Raw genomic sequence first — 21,437 nt, 5'->3', positions numbered from 1 at the left:
CTGTAAAATACATTCTGTAGTATGTTTGTTGCCGAAAAGCACCACTGACAAACTGATCACTTATTGCTAACATGTTATTAAGAAAATTGTTCTTGAATGTGCTTGAAGTAGTTTATTCAAAAACTGTTCACACAAGGACATTAATTGAAGTTCTCAATCTCTGAGTCACACAAACTCAGACTTGTTAAAGTGTGTCAGTACCTGTCTGGGCAAGCCAGCCGCAGGATTTCCGTTTCCAGTGCTGGTCCATCTCTGTGTATGTATGGCCATATCCATCATCTTGTCCATTCTTCTAGTATTTCCCACCTGCACTTTTATCTTTCAACGTTGTTATCGAGTTTTACTACTTAACTCCTTTGACATCAGGACCTTTAATGTCTTTGAGTTAGCTGATAATATTGTTCATGTACACCTGACAGGTTCCATGTTTACCTTAAATGTTAACAAGTAAACAGATATTTAGGAAGCTTTAGGATATTTTCTGGAAGCTGCGAATATCGATTATTGAATAGTGCAGTCTATGCAGCCGAGCATCCCCAGCATTTTTGACTGATTCAGTTGTACATGTATGTTTAAATGAAATTATCCAGATTGGGAATACCGTCTTTTCTTTATCAAGTAAATTTCAATTGTTTATCCCAGTACAAGTAGTTGACGCAATCCAGCTTCTTCAGAATGAGAGGAATTATGGTCATTCAGCAATAACTTTGAACATGGTTTTTCCCCTCTCTTGATAACAGTCGGACTGGGTTTCCATGAACTATGTACCGTTTGCCGAGAAGGCACTGGAGATGACCACTGCACTGTACAAAAACACTGCCAGCCACACGGAGGTTGTGCGCATGCACGTACTGCAGAACATCCTCAAGGTGGGTGGATTTGTGGCATGTGATTGGCGGGCTGATTGCCTGTGAGAATGCTCCCACTCGGCTGATGGAGAGATTTTGCCCGTGAACTAAACACTTAGGCTCACATGTAGCTGTTCCATAATTAATTTTTTTCACATTATGCACTCGTCAGCATTGTTAACAAGTCCCAATTCCAATCCCAAGTCTTTTGAAGCAACTACCAAATCAAGTCCTAAGTCTTTGAGAACAAGTCTTGAATCTTTGAGAGCGAGACCACAGCCTTTGAGAGTAAGTTCCACATCTTTTCGAAAAAGTTGCAGATTCAAGTCTGAAAGAGTACAGCTCGATTCAAGTCTATTGTAGGTACACATTCAGCCATCTTGAATTGTTATCAACGACAATCGGTTACCGTCGGGGGATTAAGATGTTGATGTCTAACACCGTCTCGGAAACTGTACGCATGTAGATATTCGCTGCCCGGTCTGGACCCCATCTGCTCCCTTTTTCTGTCTTTGCCTCCAAGAAGGGGAGGGGTAGCAGAATAGAAGCACCCTTCAGGCGGACATAGGCTGACCCGTCCCAATCATGATGCCGGTTGCTTCCGTAATGAGCCGGTTCAGTATTTCAAAAAGCCAAGGTGTTTCGGTAACAAAGCACGCTTGAGTCAGTGCATGGCTGTTCTGATAAGACAGACGATCGCACATGCGTAGTTCAGTGTTCTAGCCACTGTGGGCAGCGCCGGGCGGCACCACTCCGTACTGCAAATTTCCGCCCGGCTCTCAGGTTCAAATCGGCTGTGCCGCCCAGCACGGATTTTCAAACAAATGAACTGAGATATTACTGAAAGTGTACCAATTTGATTGTATGTCAAGCATCAGAAAGCATTGAGAACGTCTACCAATTGTATTTACAAGACCAGGATGTGAAAGTATGGGATATAATGTAGCCTCCCCAGAGGCAGCGTGCAGGTGTTCGTAGTCTTGGCTCAAGACCAGCTGAACAGCGGTATCAATAGAGGGCGCAAATCCAGTCCGGCTATGAGCCACCACAGCTCCACTCACTGCACTCACTACGCTTCACAATCAAAAAATGCACTCAGCACTAAAATGGTCCTAGCTAGAACACTGGCGTAGCTGTTCCTGAATAGCCTTGTACTTGGCACACGCTTTTGGAATACCGAACTGGCTTATTACTCATTGAATCTGCATGTCAGTTTTACAGTGCGAACGTCTCTACCGTAGACTGCCTCTTCTCAAAAAAACAAAGAATTTTCCGGGAGCACACCTACATAGGTCCAGCTGTGACGTCATCAAAACATTGTCTTTTTGTTTTCTTCATTTCCCAACCAGGTGCTTCAGCTCCCCCTGGGCCTGAAGAACGCCTGTCCCTCCTCCTCCACCTGGAAGCTAGCCATCAGCTCCCTGCTGGAGATCCTCCCCGTGGGCCTGCCGGTTGCTCGGCAACCCGCATCGGCGGGGCACTTCACCGAGATGTGGCCGGATCTGGCAGCTGCCTTGGAGCTCTTCCTGTTCTCAGACCAGTTAGTCAGATTAAGACAAATTGTAACATATTCACATTATTTTGTTATCCTTTCATTGTTCCGCTAAGTTCTTTTTCTCAAAACCGTGAATCTGTGCTAAATCAGTTCTTGTCTCAACGTGTTTCTTGCAGTAATTGATCAGGTCACATTATATCTCCTTACACTTTATTTAGCTTTGGAGACATTAACCTGAAAATGTTTACAATGACATATTCATGTCAGCTCATCTGAAAGTAGATTCAGAATAAACCTGGCCCCCCCCCAGGCAATCAGTTGTACCCCTGAGGATCGTATTCCCTCAGTGAGAATGTTACCCGCCACGCCAAATCTTGGCGTGCATAAGCATGTGAGCATACTTGCACTTGCACAGGTGCAGAAGTCTGGTTGCTGATAGTCTAAAGCCGTGGTCGCACTGCACTTTTTTTTTCCATGGGTTATACCGAGTCAATGCTCAAGTAAAAAATGGTCAAATGTGACCGCTTTCCGCACTTGGACTTTCAACACAGGAAAATTTTTACTGAGACCATAGGTAAAGTAACCGAGCTGGCAATGCAGTGACTTATGAGGGCGCTCAGGACCTTTTTGCCTTTTTTTTTGTCATTAGACACAACGTTACCATGCTCATTTTCATCCGGAAATGGTTGCACTCTTAACACCATTTAATCTTTCAACCGTGTCAGTGACAATTTCGGCTATGATTGCGACCAAACGAGGAAAAGGTTTATGGGAAATATTCACCACATGCCATACAGCGGTGAAATGTGCAACGCTGTTGCATCGTTTCCCTGCCTGCAGCACGCCGTTGTGCTCGGGCCTGGATGTATGCTTTACCGGCCACTTTCCCATGCTTTTTTCAACTTGCCCTGTCCCCACTGGACTTTCCATCTCGGGAAAAGTGTCTCGGTAATTTTTCCTGGGCAGAAGTTGGCCGGCAGAAATGACCACAAGGCTCAGTAAAAGTCATCGAGAGGAAAACTTCCTGGGATGTCCACGCTGGACTTAAAACAGGGAAAAGTAACCATTGTCTCAGTGAGTTTGAAAGAAAAAAGTCCAGTGCGAGCACGGCTTAACACTTTGTTTGCTATGTGTAGTCTTTTTGGATGCACAGTAAAATGACAAATATAGTGAAGACTGCATACGACACTGTTGGCCAGGCCAAGAATGGAATCTGCGGTTCAGATGCTTTGGAAACTTGCAGATGCTAGTTTGACTACGCCTGTCTAACTACACATTTAGCACACAATATTTGCGTGACATTTGCCTAAACTGATGGATCTGCCCACAATTTTCATTGAGCAGCCCTCCTCCGATATCACTCTCTGTGGAGGAACAGCAGCGGGTGGAGGCCATCGATGTGCAGGTGGTCCAGATGGTGCGTCAGATAATCTTGCCCTACTGCGCCAACACGCCGGAGTCCTTCACGGCCAGGGTCATGACGCTGCTCAACAGGGGGTCGATACACTCAGCCAACACCGCGAGTTTCCTTGGTGAGCTGGCTCGAGAGTTTCATTGGGGGGGAAGGGCAAGGCTGAGTGAAATCTGAATATTTCCAGTGAGCCTCGGCTAGCAAATGCAGCCCTGATACCGTGGTGTGTTCCTCATCAAAATTATCCTGATTTAAAGTTTTTTGGAGCCCAGAGCTTTGTAGTTTAAAGTTGAGTCATTAATCATAGCAATTTGATAGATGTTACCTGCTAAGCAATAACCATAAGATGTAGAGAGAGTCCATCTTATTTTTCAAATGTTTTTATAAAGTACACTTGTTATTGTTTTTATGTTTTCTTGGCGAGCACAGCTGTACTTTAGAGGAATTTTAATTATGCACCATCTGTCAAACTCATAAATACACTGCTTATAAAATCATCCAGGTCTAGTCTGACTGTACTGGACCCACATTCTATAGGCATTCCTCTCTCCTGTAAAGAACTGTGAAGCCTTTGTACCTGTATCTCCCTTGTTGGTGGTCTTTGTTGATTTACTTTTAAACGACAGGCACCTTCCAACACACAGTCTGCAAATAGCACTAACTAGGTTTTTCTCCTAGAGTATAATGAATTGTATTGCTAAGGTCAATCAAATATCTCGTACATCTGTATTGCAGTCGCATGTCAACCAATCTTGCAAAAATTTTGATGAAGCTTGGTTACTATTTTCTTGTTTAATTTAGTAACCATATTTGTATAACTTGGATGCCTCTAAACATAAGCTGTCATTACAGGAAAGAAATTCAAATTAATAACAAGCCAGCAAGCCATGGCATATTTACCGTTCTAGTTATTAGATCACTGTGCACATTATTCAAGTTTCTGATTGAATTAATAAAAGCAGTGATTCAAAAGTACTTTTAGGGAGGTAAATTTTGGGGATTTGAAAAAAAAGAGTTTTAAACTTTAACCATAAAGAAATAGAACATCTCCTATTTAAAACAGCCAGAACCATGGCCTTTGAGTCAAGCCTCTGGCTGAATTGTAGCCACTGTTCATGACTCAAGCTCAATCGTAGCCCTATAACCACAGGGTCTGGTGTAAATTACATAGTCTCTTGATGGATTAGGCATGGGTAGGGTTACATGTAGACAGTTACTACCCCAGACATGACTCAAGCTCTAACATGTCACATGAGACCATGTCGTTAACCACACCCATTTGATAACCCAACCCCTCCCCCCCTCTCCTCCCCACCCTCCCCCCCCCAGACGTGGACAACCGACAGCTGCGGGAGGAGTTTGCCAAGGCCTGCTTCGAGACCCTGCTACAGTTCTCCTTCTTCGCCAATGATCTAGGCAAGATGACGGCGGACGAGGGGGGGCTGACCAAAATGGCGCTGTCGGCCCTGCTGCAGCGCTGCCAGGAGGTGCTGCAGAAGTACGTGGAAGACGAGCGGCTCAGTGGCAAGTGCCCGCTTCCAAGGTAGGTAGCGCCAGGCGTCACCTCGTCACCCCACTGCATGGTCTGTCGGCGGTGCGGTGGTCACACGCACCTCCCTGGTCACACCATTTCTGCCATTGACGTACACAGCACTGCATTGTTTGCAATGAGGCAATGGTTTTGTGCACATTCTGCTGAAAATTAACCTTATTAAGTGATGGGAAAAATTCCTCTACCCATGCAGTGTTGCGATCCTTGAGTTGGCCATATGCAGCCATATACCGTTCATGTACAAACTCTTCAAGCCTAGATAAATGAACAAAAAATTCTATTTTGATTATTCTATGATTCGTCTTCTTTCCAGATCCAGGATGGCGGAGATGTCCTTTGTCTTGCAAGCCATCACCACCCTGATACATTCCCTCAAGAAAGCAAACAGCAGCAACGGTAAGGCTCCAAATGGAGCTTTCTCATAGGCCTTGTCCGAATTACTCGGCTGCGGCTTGAAATGATGTACATGACGCTATGGGAAGTGGCTGCAGCCATTTACATTAACTCGTGCGTTATTTCGAGCTGCAGCCAAGAGACTGGCACTGTGTCTCCGGACAGGATGAGTGCTGTACTCACAGATTTTAAGGTCTGTTGCCATGAATGGACCAATCAGGATCACAGATTCAAGCTTGCCTGACAATAAACATGTACATGTACATTATTTCTGCTCTCTCCTCTCTTTTCTGGCAGTGGATCAATCCACATGGGCCCAGGTGATTGACCTCTACCCCTATCTGGTGGACTGTACCACTTGTACCTCATCACAGGTGTGCAATGCACTCAAGGAAGCCCTCAGCCAATACCAAGACCTCCTGGTTGCCCCTAGCAACAGGCTTGTCAACGGCACGTGAGAATGTTTAGTCCTCTCCAAAACAAAAGAACTAACCAACAAATCAGAACATGGCATAGATATTTGTAAATATTTATCTATTTTTAAGAGATTTGGCTTGAATTAGATTAACAAGCCTGATGTTATTGAGCCAGATGGTACCGAGATTTCCTCCTGATTGTCCATGTGAACAACCTCAATCGACTTTGAGGAATCATCTTAAATGGAAGGATTGGGAACGCACTGTCTGGGTTGATTTATGGGTAAAAATTAATGTCAACGGTATATGTTAGCGGTAATTCGGAAGAGGAATTTCCCCTTTATTTTGCAACTCTGTAAAAAAAAAACCGGTCCCCAAAAGCAAGTTAAGGGGAACCAAATAAGTGTTCCTCACCCCTCCTCCTGGATAACCCCGCCCCTAGGAGGGATCAATCGAGGGAGTGTTACACTCCATTAACTTTCCTAACGTCCTCAGACACTTGTGTATGAAGCCTTTAGAGACTCAAGTGGCCAGGAAAGACTTACTGACTGCACGCAGCAAGCTCACAAGAACATTTGTGTGAGGGACACAGTGTAAGCGTGCACTGGTTTGCATGCGGTCAGAGCTGAATGCACAAAGTTCTCATCTGAGAGTGTGTACATACTGCCGTAGTAGTTGTTGGAATACCACGCGTTGAAACATAGACGGTTTGGAGACCCCAAACCCCGATCCTGATTTTCCTAACGAGAGATTGCCCCCCCCTCAATGCAGGAATGGCCCGAGCACAAACACCTGTACGATTCTTCTGTCACGTGTCACGCAATAGTTATTGTGAGGACCAACAATATTGTGGGGATGCGCGAAGCCCTCACAAGAGAGTCGGAATTTTTCCTTACAGTAAAAACCTGCCCCATGTATCGCAGTTCCCTGTCATGACGGCATTAGACAGGAACACTGCTGAGCGCAGCAACATGATGGTAGTGGCACTCATTGAGCATGTTCAGTATTCCAACAGCACATGCACAAAGTGAAACGTGCCGTAGGTCATTCAGCAACATCAATAGGCGCGCCCGTATCCTCTTGCATGTAAAATTTGAAAGCTTTTTCTTAAAGCCGAAGTCTTGGGCTCCAGGGCACATGGTCTTTCCAGGTGCCTGTGCTATTATGTAAAGATCACAGAAACAAATGTCCAGAAAATGGATAACTGGTAAAAGAAAGCATCCCATTGCAGTTGAGTCTTCAGCTTTTGCGGAGTTGAGGAAATTGGACGTTTTATATTTAAAGTCAGTGGAATGCGTTTTATTATTGTGTAACTCTGAATTTCCTTTGTTATCAGATGTAAATAGACAACACTTCTACCTTTGAAAAAAAAAAATTGAGTTTTGATTGCCACAGGTTTTGTCCCTACCCAGATGGTAATGGCATTATTCTTATTCTTTCTTGTTTGATATTTGGAGCTTTAAAAAGAACCCCAGTCACTGGGTGGCCCTTTGTTGTGCAATGTGCGGTGTAACGTGACAGTGGCATGACTAACCGTCTACAGTGTATATAGTCAAATGGTGCAGCCTAGCAACAGCCTTGATTTGTGTGACCTTGATTGTTACGCCAAACGGTTCCCAGCTCTAGCACTCCCACATGCCTGAAAGCCGGAGGGAAAATGTCAAGTTTGTGATTTCTGACTTTTGATTCTCGTTTTGATAAGGAAAGGGACGAGAAATAAATGCTTTCCAGCACAGCATGAAATCTGACTCACATGAACGTCCGTGAACTTGATGAAAGTCAGCTCCTTTGTCCGTAAAATGCGAACCTTGCTGTCTGCTTTAAAAACAGAAACTCGCACTAACACTTGTATTGTGAGCAAAAAGATGGCATCAAAATTACTGCTGAACTTCTTGATTTTCACCTCTGAACCAATTCTCTGACCAATAACACAGTTCAGCATCTAACCACCGCATCACTCAAATGAAAATGGCTACTTGTCCCCTTTGTTTCCAAAATGGTAGTTATACATGCAGTTTGGAAGATTTTGTAAATGTTCCACCCTGTAGCCATATCCGCCTTTTCGTGGAATTGTCTACAAAACAAGGAAACACCCACACCGTCTATAACATGGCTGTCTGTTTAACACAGAGCAGTGTCAGCTGTCAGAACTGTCGGTGATTGTCAGAACCACTCAGCACGGTAGAATCCTACTTGGCAAAAAAGGTCACCAGTTGAAATGGCTCATAAGTTGTAGTGATTCCTCCTGTCCCCTGGTGAACAGTGAGTAAGGCCTAGTGTTCTGTTATTGTTGGGCCCAACTCAAACACACAGTGGCTACTCTGCCTTACTAAAAATCCATTGCTTGAAAGTGGCTCGAAGAAAAAATGCCATAATCATCATATTACTTTTCAGTTGGTCACTGCTCGAATATCTCATGCTCTGAGGTTCTGTTTTTGGTTTCCGCGTTTCTCCTCAAGTACCAACAGTTAAAATTAAAATGTCTGTTAACCAAATCATGTGATTCGCCATCATGGATTTAAAATGCATGGCATTCAGGGTTTTGGGAGGCTCTTTAGCATCTGGAAATTGTTACACAAAAGGACTCTGAACACAACTACCTATGTTATATTTTTTTCCGGAAGGGAGGAGGTTGAAGGACTTGGTTCTTTTGTTGGATGGTGTTTTTTTTGTCCATGAGTCAATCTGAAACACGCAGCAGGTGCGATCGGGGGGGGGTGTGCTGGAGGACTTTACCAGGCCCCTTTTGGCAAACGTCCCTGTTCTGCTTGAAGCAGGAAATTACATTAGGAAATAACGGGACAGTCCCACAAGGAAGTAGTAATATGTCCACAATGTGTTGTCCATTTCCTTCTGTTGTCGTGTGGCAATCCACAGCAGTCATTTGGGTGTGCTGAAATTCAATTTCCTCACGAGAAAAACATTCAGGAAAAAAAAAAGCCGCTTCCTTTTGTGGTCCAAATTTCAAATTCCACGGTGAAAATGGTAGGGCAAGACTTTATTGGATCAAAATCTTTGCCCCCCCAAAAAAAGATTATACAATGTTCAGGGTTTTGGTTTTTTTTACCAGATTTTCTGCAGCCCTGAAGTTTGTTCCAAGGTCTTTTATCCCAACTGTGACATACCTACTGTACTAGCCAATCTTCCAAACATTGTACAGCCACCCTCATGGAATCTTTAAAGTCATTTTGTATAATCTGAAGAAATGGCAAGAGAGACATAGCTGTAACGGTAAAAACTGAATGGGTCTTGCCCTCCAAAGCAAGTTGTGGGTATTCATCCTCTAGGTTGTGATGTTGAAAAGGTTTCAAAATTAATCACCAATTCCACTTTAATCTGTTAAAAAAACATCTGCTGAGCCCCCGTCCCCATTTAGGAAAGAGACAGGGGTGTAAATGGCAGAAGCATTACTGATTAATAGTCCCAACAGTCCTAAATCCTCCGATTTTAACATGATTTTTACATACACCCTAGGGGGTTAGGGTTGATCTTTATTTTGGCATTAAAAAGTTGCGCCTTCCCTCCTTCGCCTAACAAAATAGATCATTAATGTGAAAATCCTGCTTCATCTGTAATTTGTTCATCCTGTAAAATGGAAGGTGTGTAGTTACTCATGTACAGGTACATGTATATTGTAAATTTGTGCACCAAATCTGAATCTCAGATCAGTTGTGATCAGTTCCTTTTTCTCACCTTTTGTAAATCAGTTTACGTGATTTGTAATTTTTTTTGTACAGTTTTGCCAGTTTTTGAGGAAGTCTTATTCTCTGAAGGACTGTACTCTAAGCAAATAGAATTCTTTCTTTGTTAAATTTCTATACACTTGTAGTTCGGAGAATTATTTATTTACACATTAATCAGAATATTTAAAAGGAAAAAACTGGTGAGCTTGTTCTTGGGATGTAGCAGGTTGATCAATACCCAGATTTTGGGGTAATGTGCTTTGGGATGTCAGAAATAGTGTACAGAACAGAAATGTATATGAACACTACATTTATGAATAAATTATTTACTCATACAAAAATGTTCACCTGTCCTTTGTCTTTATTTCTTTATCCATGCAAAACATTCACAAATTCACAGGTAAAAATGTCTACCCAGAACAGAAAAATGCATATAATCAAATTGCACCAAAATATTTGCACACAAAAATATTGAAAGTTGTAAAGGCCATTGATTAGTATTCTTTCTTCAAGTTAATTTTTGCCTTTTTTAACTGACATATTTGGAAAATTTCATATTTCAATACTCTGCAAATGTCAATCTATAAAAAAACTTATTTCAGTTTGGACCACCTTCAAGAGACATCTTGGACAATACTTCATATGTATTTACAGCATGCTTTAAGAATACCTTTTCTGCCATGTCAGGAGTTTTGTATTAAAATAAAGTCTTGGTTATATACAACAATTATAACATGTCCAAAAATATATTTACAATTTCGCTGACAATCACGGAAGTGTCATCTTGCATAGAATATAACGTGTTAATGGTTGAAAGAGAAACTTTAAACGTTAATGAATATAAAATACTTTAAAATACTGCAAATGTTTGCATCATACACATGGCATATTCAAAAAGTATCCTTATTCAATTCTTATTATGACAGTGAATAACATAAATTAATTTCTGCCCGTTTTGTGAATTTTGTAAGGGAAATATTGAAAACCCAAATGCCTAATATCAGTTTTATTTCTCTGGAGGTGAAGAGAACATCGCAGTTTTCAAAACAAAATCTGTTATTTAGTGTAGAGGAAAAAAAAGTAGCTGGAAGCTTTGGAGGATTTTGCATGATTGAGGAACTAGGTCATGTTCCAAGTTTTGATGACTGAAACTCATGATACAGCACACATGATTCATTGCAACAATGTTGGCCAAAAGGAAAGCCCTTTGAAATAAACATAGCACCCTCTACTGTTCATGCTCAGACCCAATGGAAGGGAGACAAGTTAGGTGGTTCAAAACATCCATCTGTTAATTTTTCGAATTTAGAAGATCCTGCACCTCCGCCGCTTGGGCTTCCTAGTCATAAGCGCGGCCCTAGTGGCCGTGTCGAAAACCTCCCGCACCCCCTCCATGGTCTTGGCCGAGCACTCCAGGTAAGCGCAGGCGCCAATCTTGTCCTTCATCTGCCGGCCCTCCTCTGTCTTAACTGGCTCCTGCTTGCTACGGGCCAGCTCCAGCCGTGTGGTCTCGTCGTGCCGCAGGTCCTTTTTGTTGCCCACCAGGATGACTGGCACGTTGGGGCAGAAGTGCCGGACCTAAGCCATGATCAAGTGGGAGAGAAAAAATGGGAATAACGATCAAATAAGTTAAGGCTGAGTAAAAAAAGAATTACTTATGCACAACTGCCTTTTCTTTCCTGCTCCCTCCACTTTTTCTCTCACTTTTCTTTTTTAGATGAGTCCTTTCATTTTTACCAATGTACTTGTTTATGACAAAATATGAAGCAAAAATTCAAGTTTGCAAGTTGCTTAGTACAGGGGTGAGATTTGTCAAGATTTCTTCAGATTTCAGGATTTGTTTCACCAGGATCTTCCTGATTTCAGTAATTTTTAAACAATCTCACTTTTCCCTGAGAGTATAAAAGCCAAGGAAACCCATGTGCCATCTTGAAAAAAATCTGCCATCTTTTTCCAAGAAAGGGGGGTGCCTCCCTTAAACGCCTATCATGTTTCTAGGGTGCAATACACTTGGCCCATCAAAGGCAACATTTTTGTCTCGAGTAGGCAAAAGTAAAATACGGCCTGTGCCCCAATCAATGGCTTTAAGTGCTGTACAGGCGACCGTTTATGTGGGATTGTGAGTTGACGCAGCACGACCATTTCAACAAAAGCTGTAGGATGTTTTACAAATTTCAATAGCAAACACAAAATCAACGCGGTCCCCGATTGTCAAAATAGTTATTCAATTCTATTTTTACCTTCGTGATTTTGCCCCTAAAAAATTTTAAATGCTATTTTTAAAATGTGATTGATCTGTTAATTACTGCAGAGGTCAAAACATATTTGTTGCCACTTTCCATTAGTCACATCTCAATGACAGTCACTCAAATATTTGTTTAAGGGTTCCTGTTATTGACCACAAATTCCAACATTTCTGCCATGGTAACTGCACAAGCAAAGTCATTCCCTCCATTCCATGCCAACAACACAATAGGGAGGATCAGCATTGTGCTGGTAGTGAAAACAGAGAATGACCAGCCCCCACTGATTTGCCATTGTTACATTTCAGGAGCTGGGAAAGAAAGGAGGACAATGATGTCACCTGGAGCGCATATTCCTGGGAATTCCACACATTCCTCGGCCTTTTGTTAAGCAACATTCCTCAAAGTTTCCAACCGACTGGTTGATAAGAATTTGGTCATTCGTTTTACACAGGCCCTTGATAAAAACAGGGCGGGGCTTCTGTTTGTGAATATCACAAATGGGGACATGTTTGAATAGGCTCCACATTCTAATCACCAAATTTGGTTCTTATTAAGCTCCAAATGTAGGTCCAAATTTCTGAAATACATCACACGTAAAAAAAAGTGTACTGGTTGCTTGAACCATCAAAAGCATTTATGAGACAACAAAGTATCTGTTTGGCTGACTTTGGAAACAGCAAAGAGAACAAATGGACCACGGAGATTGACAGAAGACAAGTTAGAAGAAACTATACATATGCACTTCAATCCAAATGGCTGAGTGGGAACTAACAGTGTGTTTATTTGTTGATTTTTTTTCCACATACAATAGAAGCCGGCCAGTAGAACCCAACTTTGCCATGCTTGGCTTTGCAAACGTCTAATCTTACTCAGTAATCAAATATTATGTTGTCCATTTTCAACAAATACTTCACCGTTCACACATGCATAACTCAAGAATGACAGGGCAAGTGGAGAACAGACACTTCCCCACCGCCCACGCAATATCTTATCCCCATCTGAAAGTGCATGAAGTCATAAACAGTGCTGTTGACACCACAAAAGTGACTGCTGGGCGGTTTGTGGTTTGCACATTGTCCAACAACCATGGAACGTATCATATGTACCACTGCCAGCACGTCATCAGAAGAGAGTCAAACTTCCTACAACTCAGCCATTCCATAATTCTTCCTCTCTTTCTCACACCAAACTTTTCAATAGATTTTCTCAAGGGTCAGCCCTTTTTGTCCCTCGACATGACGGGGAAGATTTATGTTTTGATTTATTTTTACCTCTGTGAAAATTCCTCAAGGTAAATTTCTGTACAATGCCTTTGCATGTATACCGATCAACTGTGAACAGAAAGGAAAGTCTGGGATTCTCTGAGTCTCCTTGGAAACTCTCCAAAGTCGAGGGATTTTCTGAAGGGAATCATCCTTCTTTCAAACTATGCGACTTGATAAGCTCATGGACCGAACAGTTACCCAGCAATGAGAGACCTTTTCTTTTCCTCCAGGCGACAAATTGTACTCATGATATGATCAGTCACTAACGTGGTACAGCCACACCACACAAGGCCAGGGGCTTAACCGGTTAGACCTAATCACAGGGACCTCGCCCAGCTCTAGGGGGTGGCGTACACGCCCATCCCAGAGGACACCTATTTAGACCACACATCCAGCAGTCTACAAATTTCAAGTCTTCTGGGAGACGAAGGCCTGTCTGAGAGAGGTCACTCTCCACAGGGTTGGACAAGCTGTCAGAGCAATTACACCAGCACTTTACACTATATTCATTAATTGTTCAGCTTCAGATCTTATCTGAATATTGAAAAAAAAATCTGTCTCATTTCCCTTGTTTGGTTTATATACTTTTCTCTCATCTTTGTTTATTTCTAGCCGTTTTATCCTGTCACCACAGCAAGCCACTTTAGATATATGGTGAAGTGCTTTAATTAATTGGAAACAAAACAATTAATTAAGAAAACAATGAAAAATTAACAAAGATCAGCATCAGACATACTAGTGCGAGAAGTGAATCTTCTCACTGAAGCTGAGCAGATCCTCAACTGTGGAACAATAAAATATCTTTCAAGTTCATACACCTGAAGAAACAGGCAGATAAAACTTGACAATTTAAACAACTTTCAGCTATCACACAGTACATTATTTCATTTTGCACCATCAGAGCCTAAAAACTAAAATGGGGTGACAGGGACCACTGAAAGAGTCACGTTGTCTCTAAACAAGCCCTAATTTGCTGGTGTTGTCTTCAGGGGGCAGTGTAATACAAAACCAGGACCACGCCCAGCACAGAATAAGGCCGTTAGACGGTCACAGACCGTGACTCACTTAGATGGGACTTTTGTCTCATTTAAGACTTGCTTTTTTTTCCCTTGTTGGATTTTTCAAAATCAGACACTTACTTCCGCAACGATCCTTAGCAGTAAACACTACAAGATGCTTTCCTTTTTTTTTTTACAAATTTAACATTCAATTTTTGAAAAAGCCTGTTGTCTTTTTCATCAGATCACTTCTAGAGATAAATATTAGATATCAAGTGTGTGTGCATTTTATCTGTTTTGGGGCCTATTTTCACAGCAAATCATAACTACACCAATCATTTGACAGGAACATCAAACAGCAGATGTCCGTCAGGTTAGTCAATCTGATTAATTAGGCTTAGTGTGTTATTGGGTCAATTCTGCGACTGAAGTGTGATTCCATTTGACTTTCTTCCCAATGAGCACAGTAAGCACACGCGCAGTACGCACAGTAAACTAAATCAGCAAAGTTGAACCTCCAGGATTGATCTTAACCAATCATTTAAGAGGTACAAACCAGGTAAATACACGGGGGAGGGGGGTCCAATTTTTGGGGGAGGGGGAATTTGAGGATTCCTTTATGTACTCATTATGGGCTTTGGCAAGTGCGAGTCTGAATTAGGGACCTTTTTTGCATGGTCACCAAGTTCTGTCTATGAAAAATGTAGCTTGTTTTCAGTTGATGTCGTCTCCTGATCAAAAAACACTTCCATATCAGCATTGCCCTTTGGGTGTTATCTGTGCCCCCCCCCTGGGTAACAATGTGGAACCCAAATGTAGGCTCAAGATCTAAGGCAGAAAGAACCACTCCGTGATTGTCTTGTGATCATTCCAGCCATGTTCCAGCCAAGCCCCAGGAGGTCACACCCTGATAAGCCCAGGCTGTGGGTGTAACTCAAGTCTGATGATTTGGCTGGGCGTGCTCCGCAGCCTGAAATGGGCCAATGACCCTGACCAGTTATCAACCACAGTTGCGGCTGATTGAATCAATTCACTGCCACCCTGTAAGCTCACAAATATCCGTTACACCCAATTGAGGATTACCACTGCCAGCCTTACTTACTCTGCTGCTAAATTTCCTTGCCTTTCTGAACTTGCAGTCTGTACTGCAGTCACTGACTACACAGAGTCTGGTACTCACACATGTATATGAATAATTCATATTAAAATGTAGCCATGGAATCTCTTTCTTCACCAGAATTTAAATTAAACACGAAGATATCCGCAACTCTACAACAAAAGTTTATCCAAACTTTGGCATTTGCATTTTTTTTCCTGATCTATATGTTGCATTTACAAAAAAAAGGGAGGCGCCCAAAACGAAGATAAAACCAAAACATATGAGCGGGTCATGTGTTTCCTCATCTCAATGAAAATGTCTGCCTTAAAAGCAATGAAATAACCAGGTAATAGCTGGAGAAACAGGACAAAAGACAAGAAAGGCCTGGAAAAAGAAAAGGGAGGGTCAACTGTGCCCCCTACTGGTTCTCCTTTACTTGTGGAGAGTAACTTTTCCTCTTACCATCAGCCTGATTCATTGGGACCACATGCCCTCCTCTGTGATTGAATGCTTTTCATTTCCCGTTCAGTATTTTCATGAAGCCTTTTTAACTCCATCTTCATTCGTCTTTCCTCTTAATTTTCATTTGTCAACAAGACAGGATTTAACCCTTCTTACCTCTGGTGTCCACTTCTCGGAGATGTTCTCCAAACTGTCGGGGTTATCGATGGAGAAACACATTAGAATGACATCTGTGTCTGGATATGACAGGGGTCGGAGTCGGTCGTAGTCTTCCTGGCCCGCCGTATCCCATAATGCTAGCTCAACCTATGGAAACGTCAAAGAGCAAAGAGATTGTGAATTTGTTGCAGGTCAGAAAAATTTATCCCGCTGTAGTCACTGGACCACTGAATCTGCCCTGCGAGTAAATGAAAGTGCCAGCATGTTTGGGAGTGAATTTGAGGTGGGTCAGTGACCAACATGGTTGCACACTTTGCCCACTAAAAGTTATCTGTGCATAATTTGAAAACTTGCCACTTGCCACAGAGATGAATCGTTTTCACAACAGGACAACAGTCTGACCCAATGACACGCTATTTATGTGAGTCTTATTGTTTCCTTATGGAACAAGGCTACAGCAAGAAATGTCCAATTTTGTTTGTAGTCCTGAATGCAAAATGCCGTCTATCATCCTTGCCTTTTATCCTTCAAATCCTGATTTTTTGGTTACAATGCAGGTGCGCATTAAAAAAAAGTTTAGTCTGGAGTCTAACTCTTAAATTTAACCAAGCAAAAACTAATAACAAAACGGTTGAGAAAAGATCTCCCAAAATTGTGGAGTTTTAGATCAATGTTTTGACAGATTTATTGGTAACCAGAAATTCATAAAGAATGTTATCCTGGAGTTTTCTAGATGGATCTCACAAGATAAAGTTCTGCACCAGTATGCTATGGCAATTTCTTGCCGGCATGGCCTTCTAGACTCCTATTCAAGGTTTTTTGGGGCAAGGCGGGATCCATTCTAACAGTAGGGTGCATGGAATGTGGTCAGCAAGTCACTGTTTGTGACCAGTGACGTGTCCATTCAGCGGATCAACACATATCAGCCCCATGATGGGCAGCACAAAGGTGGGCGACACAACCAAAAGCAATGATTACCAGTGACTCATCAACTGATCAGACTGAAAGGGTTCCCTCCCTCCACTCAACTGTACTGGACCATGAAGCCTTGACAATTGACCAGCGGCATGACAGCAGTGGTCACAGTTTGAAAGGGGGTTTGTTATTTGACTCTTTCCTTACAGGGACTTGTCATTATCTTCTTGCCCTGCTCCGTTTTTCTCAAAGCACAACTTCGACGGTCACTCACTACAAATAGGTTTGATATTATTGAAAAAGATGAACTTTTCTCAGAAAACACAAACTTATACTGCTGGGAAAAAAGGCAAATATTCCTTCTGCTAAATTCCTGCTAAATTCCTGTAGTCCCTTATTTCAATGGCTCATCAACTACATGTAGGTATACTCCTCTGAGAGAATTGACTTTGGTAGGCTGCATTCTGTTCCAATTTCTGGCCTAAATTCCTTCATATTCCCCCCCCTTCAGGAGGAATAACCTAACCGATGGATAGGTGAAATTTCTGTTGGTTTGAAACATTTCTGTTGAGCTAATATGCTTCACCATTCTGTCAGGTGACTCGGGTGACTGTGTGCCAAGGTACATGACCTTATTTGGTCATTTGTCTTGAATTACATGTATACCACACTTGTAGCTGGAGGGATTATCTTTTCTGACTTAAGTTTGTCACTGTGATCATCAACAGTAAATTGGAATAACTTCTTTACTCTCGAATTCTATAGGAAATCATTCCTCAATGGTGGGATTTTTAATGTGAGATAAGTATTATATGTGCTCTTAAACGATCCACTTTTGGCCGGCGATTGACAACTGAAAAGTGTACATAAACATTTTTATTGAGCAGGCATGAACAAAGGTAACTTTGACAAGTTAAGGTGTACACTGTAGTGTAGAACTTTCTTCAGTAGTAACAAATGTTAGTTCACAATACCAACTTTGTCTCTAAACAATTTAAAGCTTTGAAATTGAAACTGTGAACTTACAGTTTTTTTAAGTTTCATATTCCCCCCCCTTCCGTGTATAGACATTTTTCATCTTAGCTCAACACACTGAGTGGAAGGAAAAGGATAGCATTTCAGATTAAATGAACTTACACATTTGCCGTCCACTTCGATGTCTGCAACGTAGTTCTCAAACACAGTGGGCACGTAGACCTCGGGAAAATGGTCCTTGCTAAAGACGATGAGAAGGCAAGTCTTTCCGCAAGCACCATCACCTACAATCACCAACTTCTTCCTGATGGTCGCCATTTTGTTCATAGAGTAAAGTCACTTTTGATCTGTTGCACGGGGTGAAATGGAAATGAAAACGCTGAAGTCAGTTTCAGCGAATTTCTTTCTTTGTTTAAAATTTTAGATCAGACAAATCATTTATGAAAAATAAACTGTGTCCAAAAGTTGTGTTCATTAAAAATGTAGCACTGAAAATCAATTGAAATTCAACATTTAATACATGCAATTTACTTACATGTATTCTATAATAATAGTGAAATTAATGACTCAAAATTTCACACAATGAGTGAATTATCACCAAACTATTATTTCCACTAAACTACAGTTTATTCAATTCAATCTAACCAAGCAGCTATCACTATAAATGCAAACATAAACATTTTTCAACGGAATTTAGGAGTTACGACATAACGACCAGTTCGGCCTCACGGCCACAATGGTACATACTGCACTATATGTATGGTACATTCGTTCCACCTGTTTTCTAAGATAATTGATTGATTTTGACACCATGCACACAAACACTTCATGCCAACACTGTAAAATACCGGTAAATCACTGCATATTTTACTCCTTAATGACAGAAACACGAACACTACAACTGTACCTCACAGCATCAACCAAACCGTCGTCTTAATACGCTGGAACCACGATCCTTGCCTACGCTGTTAGCACGCTGGTCGAACCGATTCGTTTACTGTTTCTATTGTTATCTGACCATGCCACTGCAACGCGCCTCATTTTATACTATTGGGTGATCCGCGCTAAAAATAGACTGGAACTTCACCCCTTTCACGGGTGATACGTCATCGCTTTTCATCGCGCTCGTCGAGATGACTTCGTACTACATGTACTGTACATTGTATTTGCATCATGTCAATTTCGAAAGTTATTGTTTGCTTTGAGGAATTGTATTTTTAAACTGGCATAAGTGCAGTTGATCCACAGATATCTGTTTGTTTCTTAACTTGCTGAGCTGACAACTAACCTGCAAAACATAAATAACACGTACGACTGACGCGGCTGCTCGTGAATGGGTCTTTGTAAATGTTGGAAATTTTCAGATATTTAGATATGCACATATTTATCAAACCGTAGGGAACATTGCATTAAACAAAGCTTCTGCACTGTTCCCGTCATAATTGCTCTGTTAGCCGCGGGGAATGGATCCACGGGGATTGTCGAGTTTAATCAAAGATTGCCAGCTTTCGAAAATTGATTTGCAGGCTCAGTAAAACCGTAAAGCTAACTTCTCATTTCGGATCTGTACATATACCGTGATAAAATTGGATAGGGAATTGTTGATTGCTATAATCAATCTTCCGCATTCAACTTGAAGTCATGTTATGCAAAAATCAACCTGATGAAATTAAACAGACCCGAACCGAAACCAATTCGAGTCGGGTCCGTCAGGCCGGTTTTTTGAACGTTTCAGTGGGGTCGGGTCCAGTGGCATCCGCCCAGCGGGAAGGTGGGAGCAAACTCCACCATCCCCTGATTTCTTTTGTTTGGGAGGGGGTGAAGCAGCCAGCATTTTAGAAACAGTACTCTACCACCTTTCTTTCAGTGTTTTTTCCTTCTTTCTTTCCTTTTTTTTTGGGGGGGGAGGGAGGGCTTGATGATGTAAACTGTACTCCATGTACAGCGGCCATGTTCTTTGGTCCAGCTGCAGCTCTTGTCCAGCTCCCACTGCAGGTCGGAATGATTTGCGTGGAGGTAAGTCCTGTTCTTCTCATGGATTGCACCAACCGTGCAAAGTTTTTTGTTTTTTTTGTTTTTGTTTGCTTTTGTTTTGTTTTTGACATCCCACCGTTAGGAGGCATTCTGAATTACTTTGAAGTGTGACTCGACGATAAATTTTTAAGACATTTTCCTTACCCGCACACCTGCTGCAATCCCCCAACACTGATGTCCACATCACAGTCCAAAAATGTTTGGCTTGTACCCTCAACGAGGGTGTTGTTGTGCACTTTGATTCAGTACGGGGAGGGTTAAATCTATCAGTGCACTTACAAATTCAACAATCTGTTGGAAGGCCTATCTAATGTTCAATTTGGTTAATCTTTCCACCTCATTTTTTTTTCACAGAAAACTCAATTACAAAGTTAGTGACCATATCTTTTTTTCTTTGGACTGGTTAATTATATATTAAGCATGGTCGTAAATCCGGGGATGGGGTCCCCCCGCACACACTTTTTCGTGGTGAGAAAGAAACTAAATCGGATTGTGAATAATTTTTGAACCTCCAAACAACCAAAATGTATTCCAGTATCTCTGAAAAAGGGAGAGCAAAAAGCTTTAAAATGCCGTTATGTAAAAATTCTGCAGGAGTGTAATACGCATTTACAGATGTAAATCTGTGTCATGGACGTTGCCGCGTGCAGTGTCGTATGGTCCCCCCCCCCAGCTTTTTAAATTTCCACGGCCGGGCAAGTCATCCCCAATTTCAGGCACAAATTTACGCTACTGATATTTAGGATAGGGGCAGGGTATGGCTCGAATTCTCAAAGTAAGTTAATTTTTTTGCGTTAATTTCCAATATCCACCAATAAAATGCTGTCAGGGCATGGGTTTTGAAATAGCTTGTATTCAATAAGGCCCTACTCCGACCTGCTCGGAAGTGCATCTTTTCCTATCGCCCACTAGAACTGTTTCTGGAGATGGGAAAAGGCACGCTCCTGCGGTGCTTTAAAGCCGGTTGCTTCGAGCATGAGGCTTGTTATCCCTGGTCGGTAGCCAAACTCGGGAAGGGAACTCTAAATCCAAATTTTCCATTGCCTTCATTAAGGCATTTTTAAAGAAAAAGCATTAACTACGATAGAAAATCTGGAATTGGAATTTCGGCGCAGTAATCCCATTAGACGCCATAACTGCGGCGGCAACGCACTCACACGTACATGTACATTCTTCACCTTGACGCGCGCGTGCATTATTTTGTCAATCACGGACACCCCTTTGGTCCAAGGGGCTTGTAACGCCCGCGTACCATTTGTCTACAAGCATTATCCCACGGCAGTAATGGCTTCTTATTCTGGTTGTGGAATTATACTTTAATATCTGGCCCTGTAACTCCTGCAATCAACGGCAGCATGACTATGAGCAACTAGAAACTGCGTGTTTCACCTCACCGAGGAGTCCTGACTAACTGATAAAGGCGAGACTGCGAAGTACGTGGGCATATCTGTCTGTGTTTTGGCCGAGGAGGAAGTGCTTGCCTCTC

General features: G+C 42.1%; 2 protein-coding genes across 7 annotated transcripts in view; one reads left to right on the top strand and one right to left on the bottom strand.

The window, feature by feature from the left end:
• LOC110974348 (protein MON2 homolog) overlaps positions 1-10,139 on the top strand; it is a 37,213-nt gene extending 27,074 nt beyond the window's left edge. For all 6 annotated transcript variants that reach the window (XM_022225925.2, XM_022225922.2, XM_087135246.1 and 3 more), the window contains 6 exons: positions 741-869; positions 2,198-2,388; positions 3,688-3,875; positions 5,084-5,297; positions 5,620-5,702; positions 5,997-10,139. In XM_022225925.2, the coding sequence (XP_022081617.1) occupies positions 741-869; positions 2,198-2,388; positions 3,688-3,875; positions 5,084-5,297; positions 5,620-5,702; positions 5,997-6,157 (966 nt within the window). In that variant the 3' untranslated portion in view covers positions 6,158-10,139. The remainder of the gene's footprint in view (positions 1-740; positions 870-2,197; positions 2,389-3,687; positions 3,876-5,083; positions 5,298-5,619; positions 5,703-5,996) is intronic.
• A 2-nt stretch (positions 10,140-10,141) lies between these two features.
• On the bottom strand, positions 10,142-18,966 carry LOC110974349 (ras-like GTP-binding protein RHO). The gene is made up of 4 exons (XM_022225926.2): positions 18,825-18,966; positions 18,080-18,264; positions 16,025-16,174; positions 10,142-11,376 (listed from the first exon to the last, which is right to left on the bottom strand). Exons 2-4 carry the CDS (start codon positions 18,242-18,244, stop codon positions 11,104-11,106), a joined length of 588 nt encoding a protein of 195 aa, XP_022081618.1. The 5' UTR covers positions 18,245-18,264; positions 18,825-18,966; the 3' UTR covers positions 10,142-11,103.
• Positions 18,967-21,437: the final 2,471 nt, after the last annotated feature.

Source organism: Acanthaster planci, linkage group LG04, assembly GCF_054643075.1.
Source record: "Acanthaster planci isolate LZ-2023a linkage group LG04, COTS_SCS, whole genome shotgun sequence".
Taxonomy (NCBI): Eukaryota; Metazoa; Echinodermata; class Asteroidea; order Valvatida; family Acanthasteridae; genus Acanthaster; species Acanthaster planci.
The sequence above is the reverse complement of the archived record's forward strand: the minus strand, read 5'-3'. Positions and strand labels throughout refer to the sequence as shown.

Excerpts from the sequence above, each read along its gene's own strand:
- LOC110974349 (XM_022225926.2), bottom strand. The coding sequence starts at position 18,244 with ATGAACAAAATGGCGACCATCAGGAAGAAGTTGGTGATTGTAGGTGAT. Across the intron at positions 16,175-18,079 it reads TCGAAGTGGACGGCAAATGT|GTTGAGCTAGCATTATGGGA; the intron begins GTAAGTTCATTT and ends ACGTTTCCATAG. Across the intron at positions 11,377-16,024 it reads CCGAGAAGTGGACACCAGAG|GTCCGGCACTTCTGCCCCAA; the intron begins GTAAGAAGGGTT and ends ATCATGGCTTAG.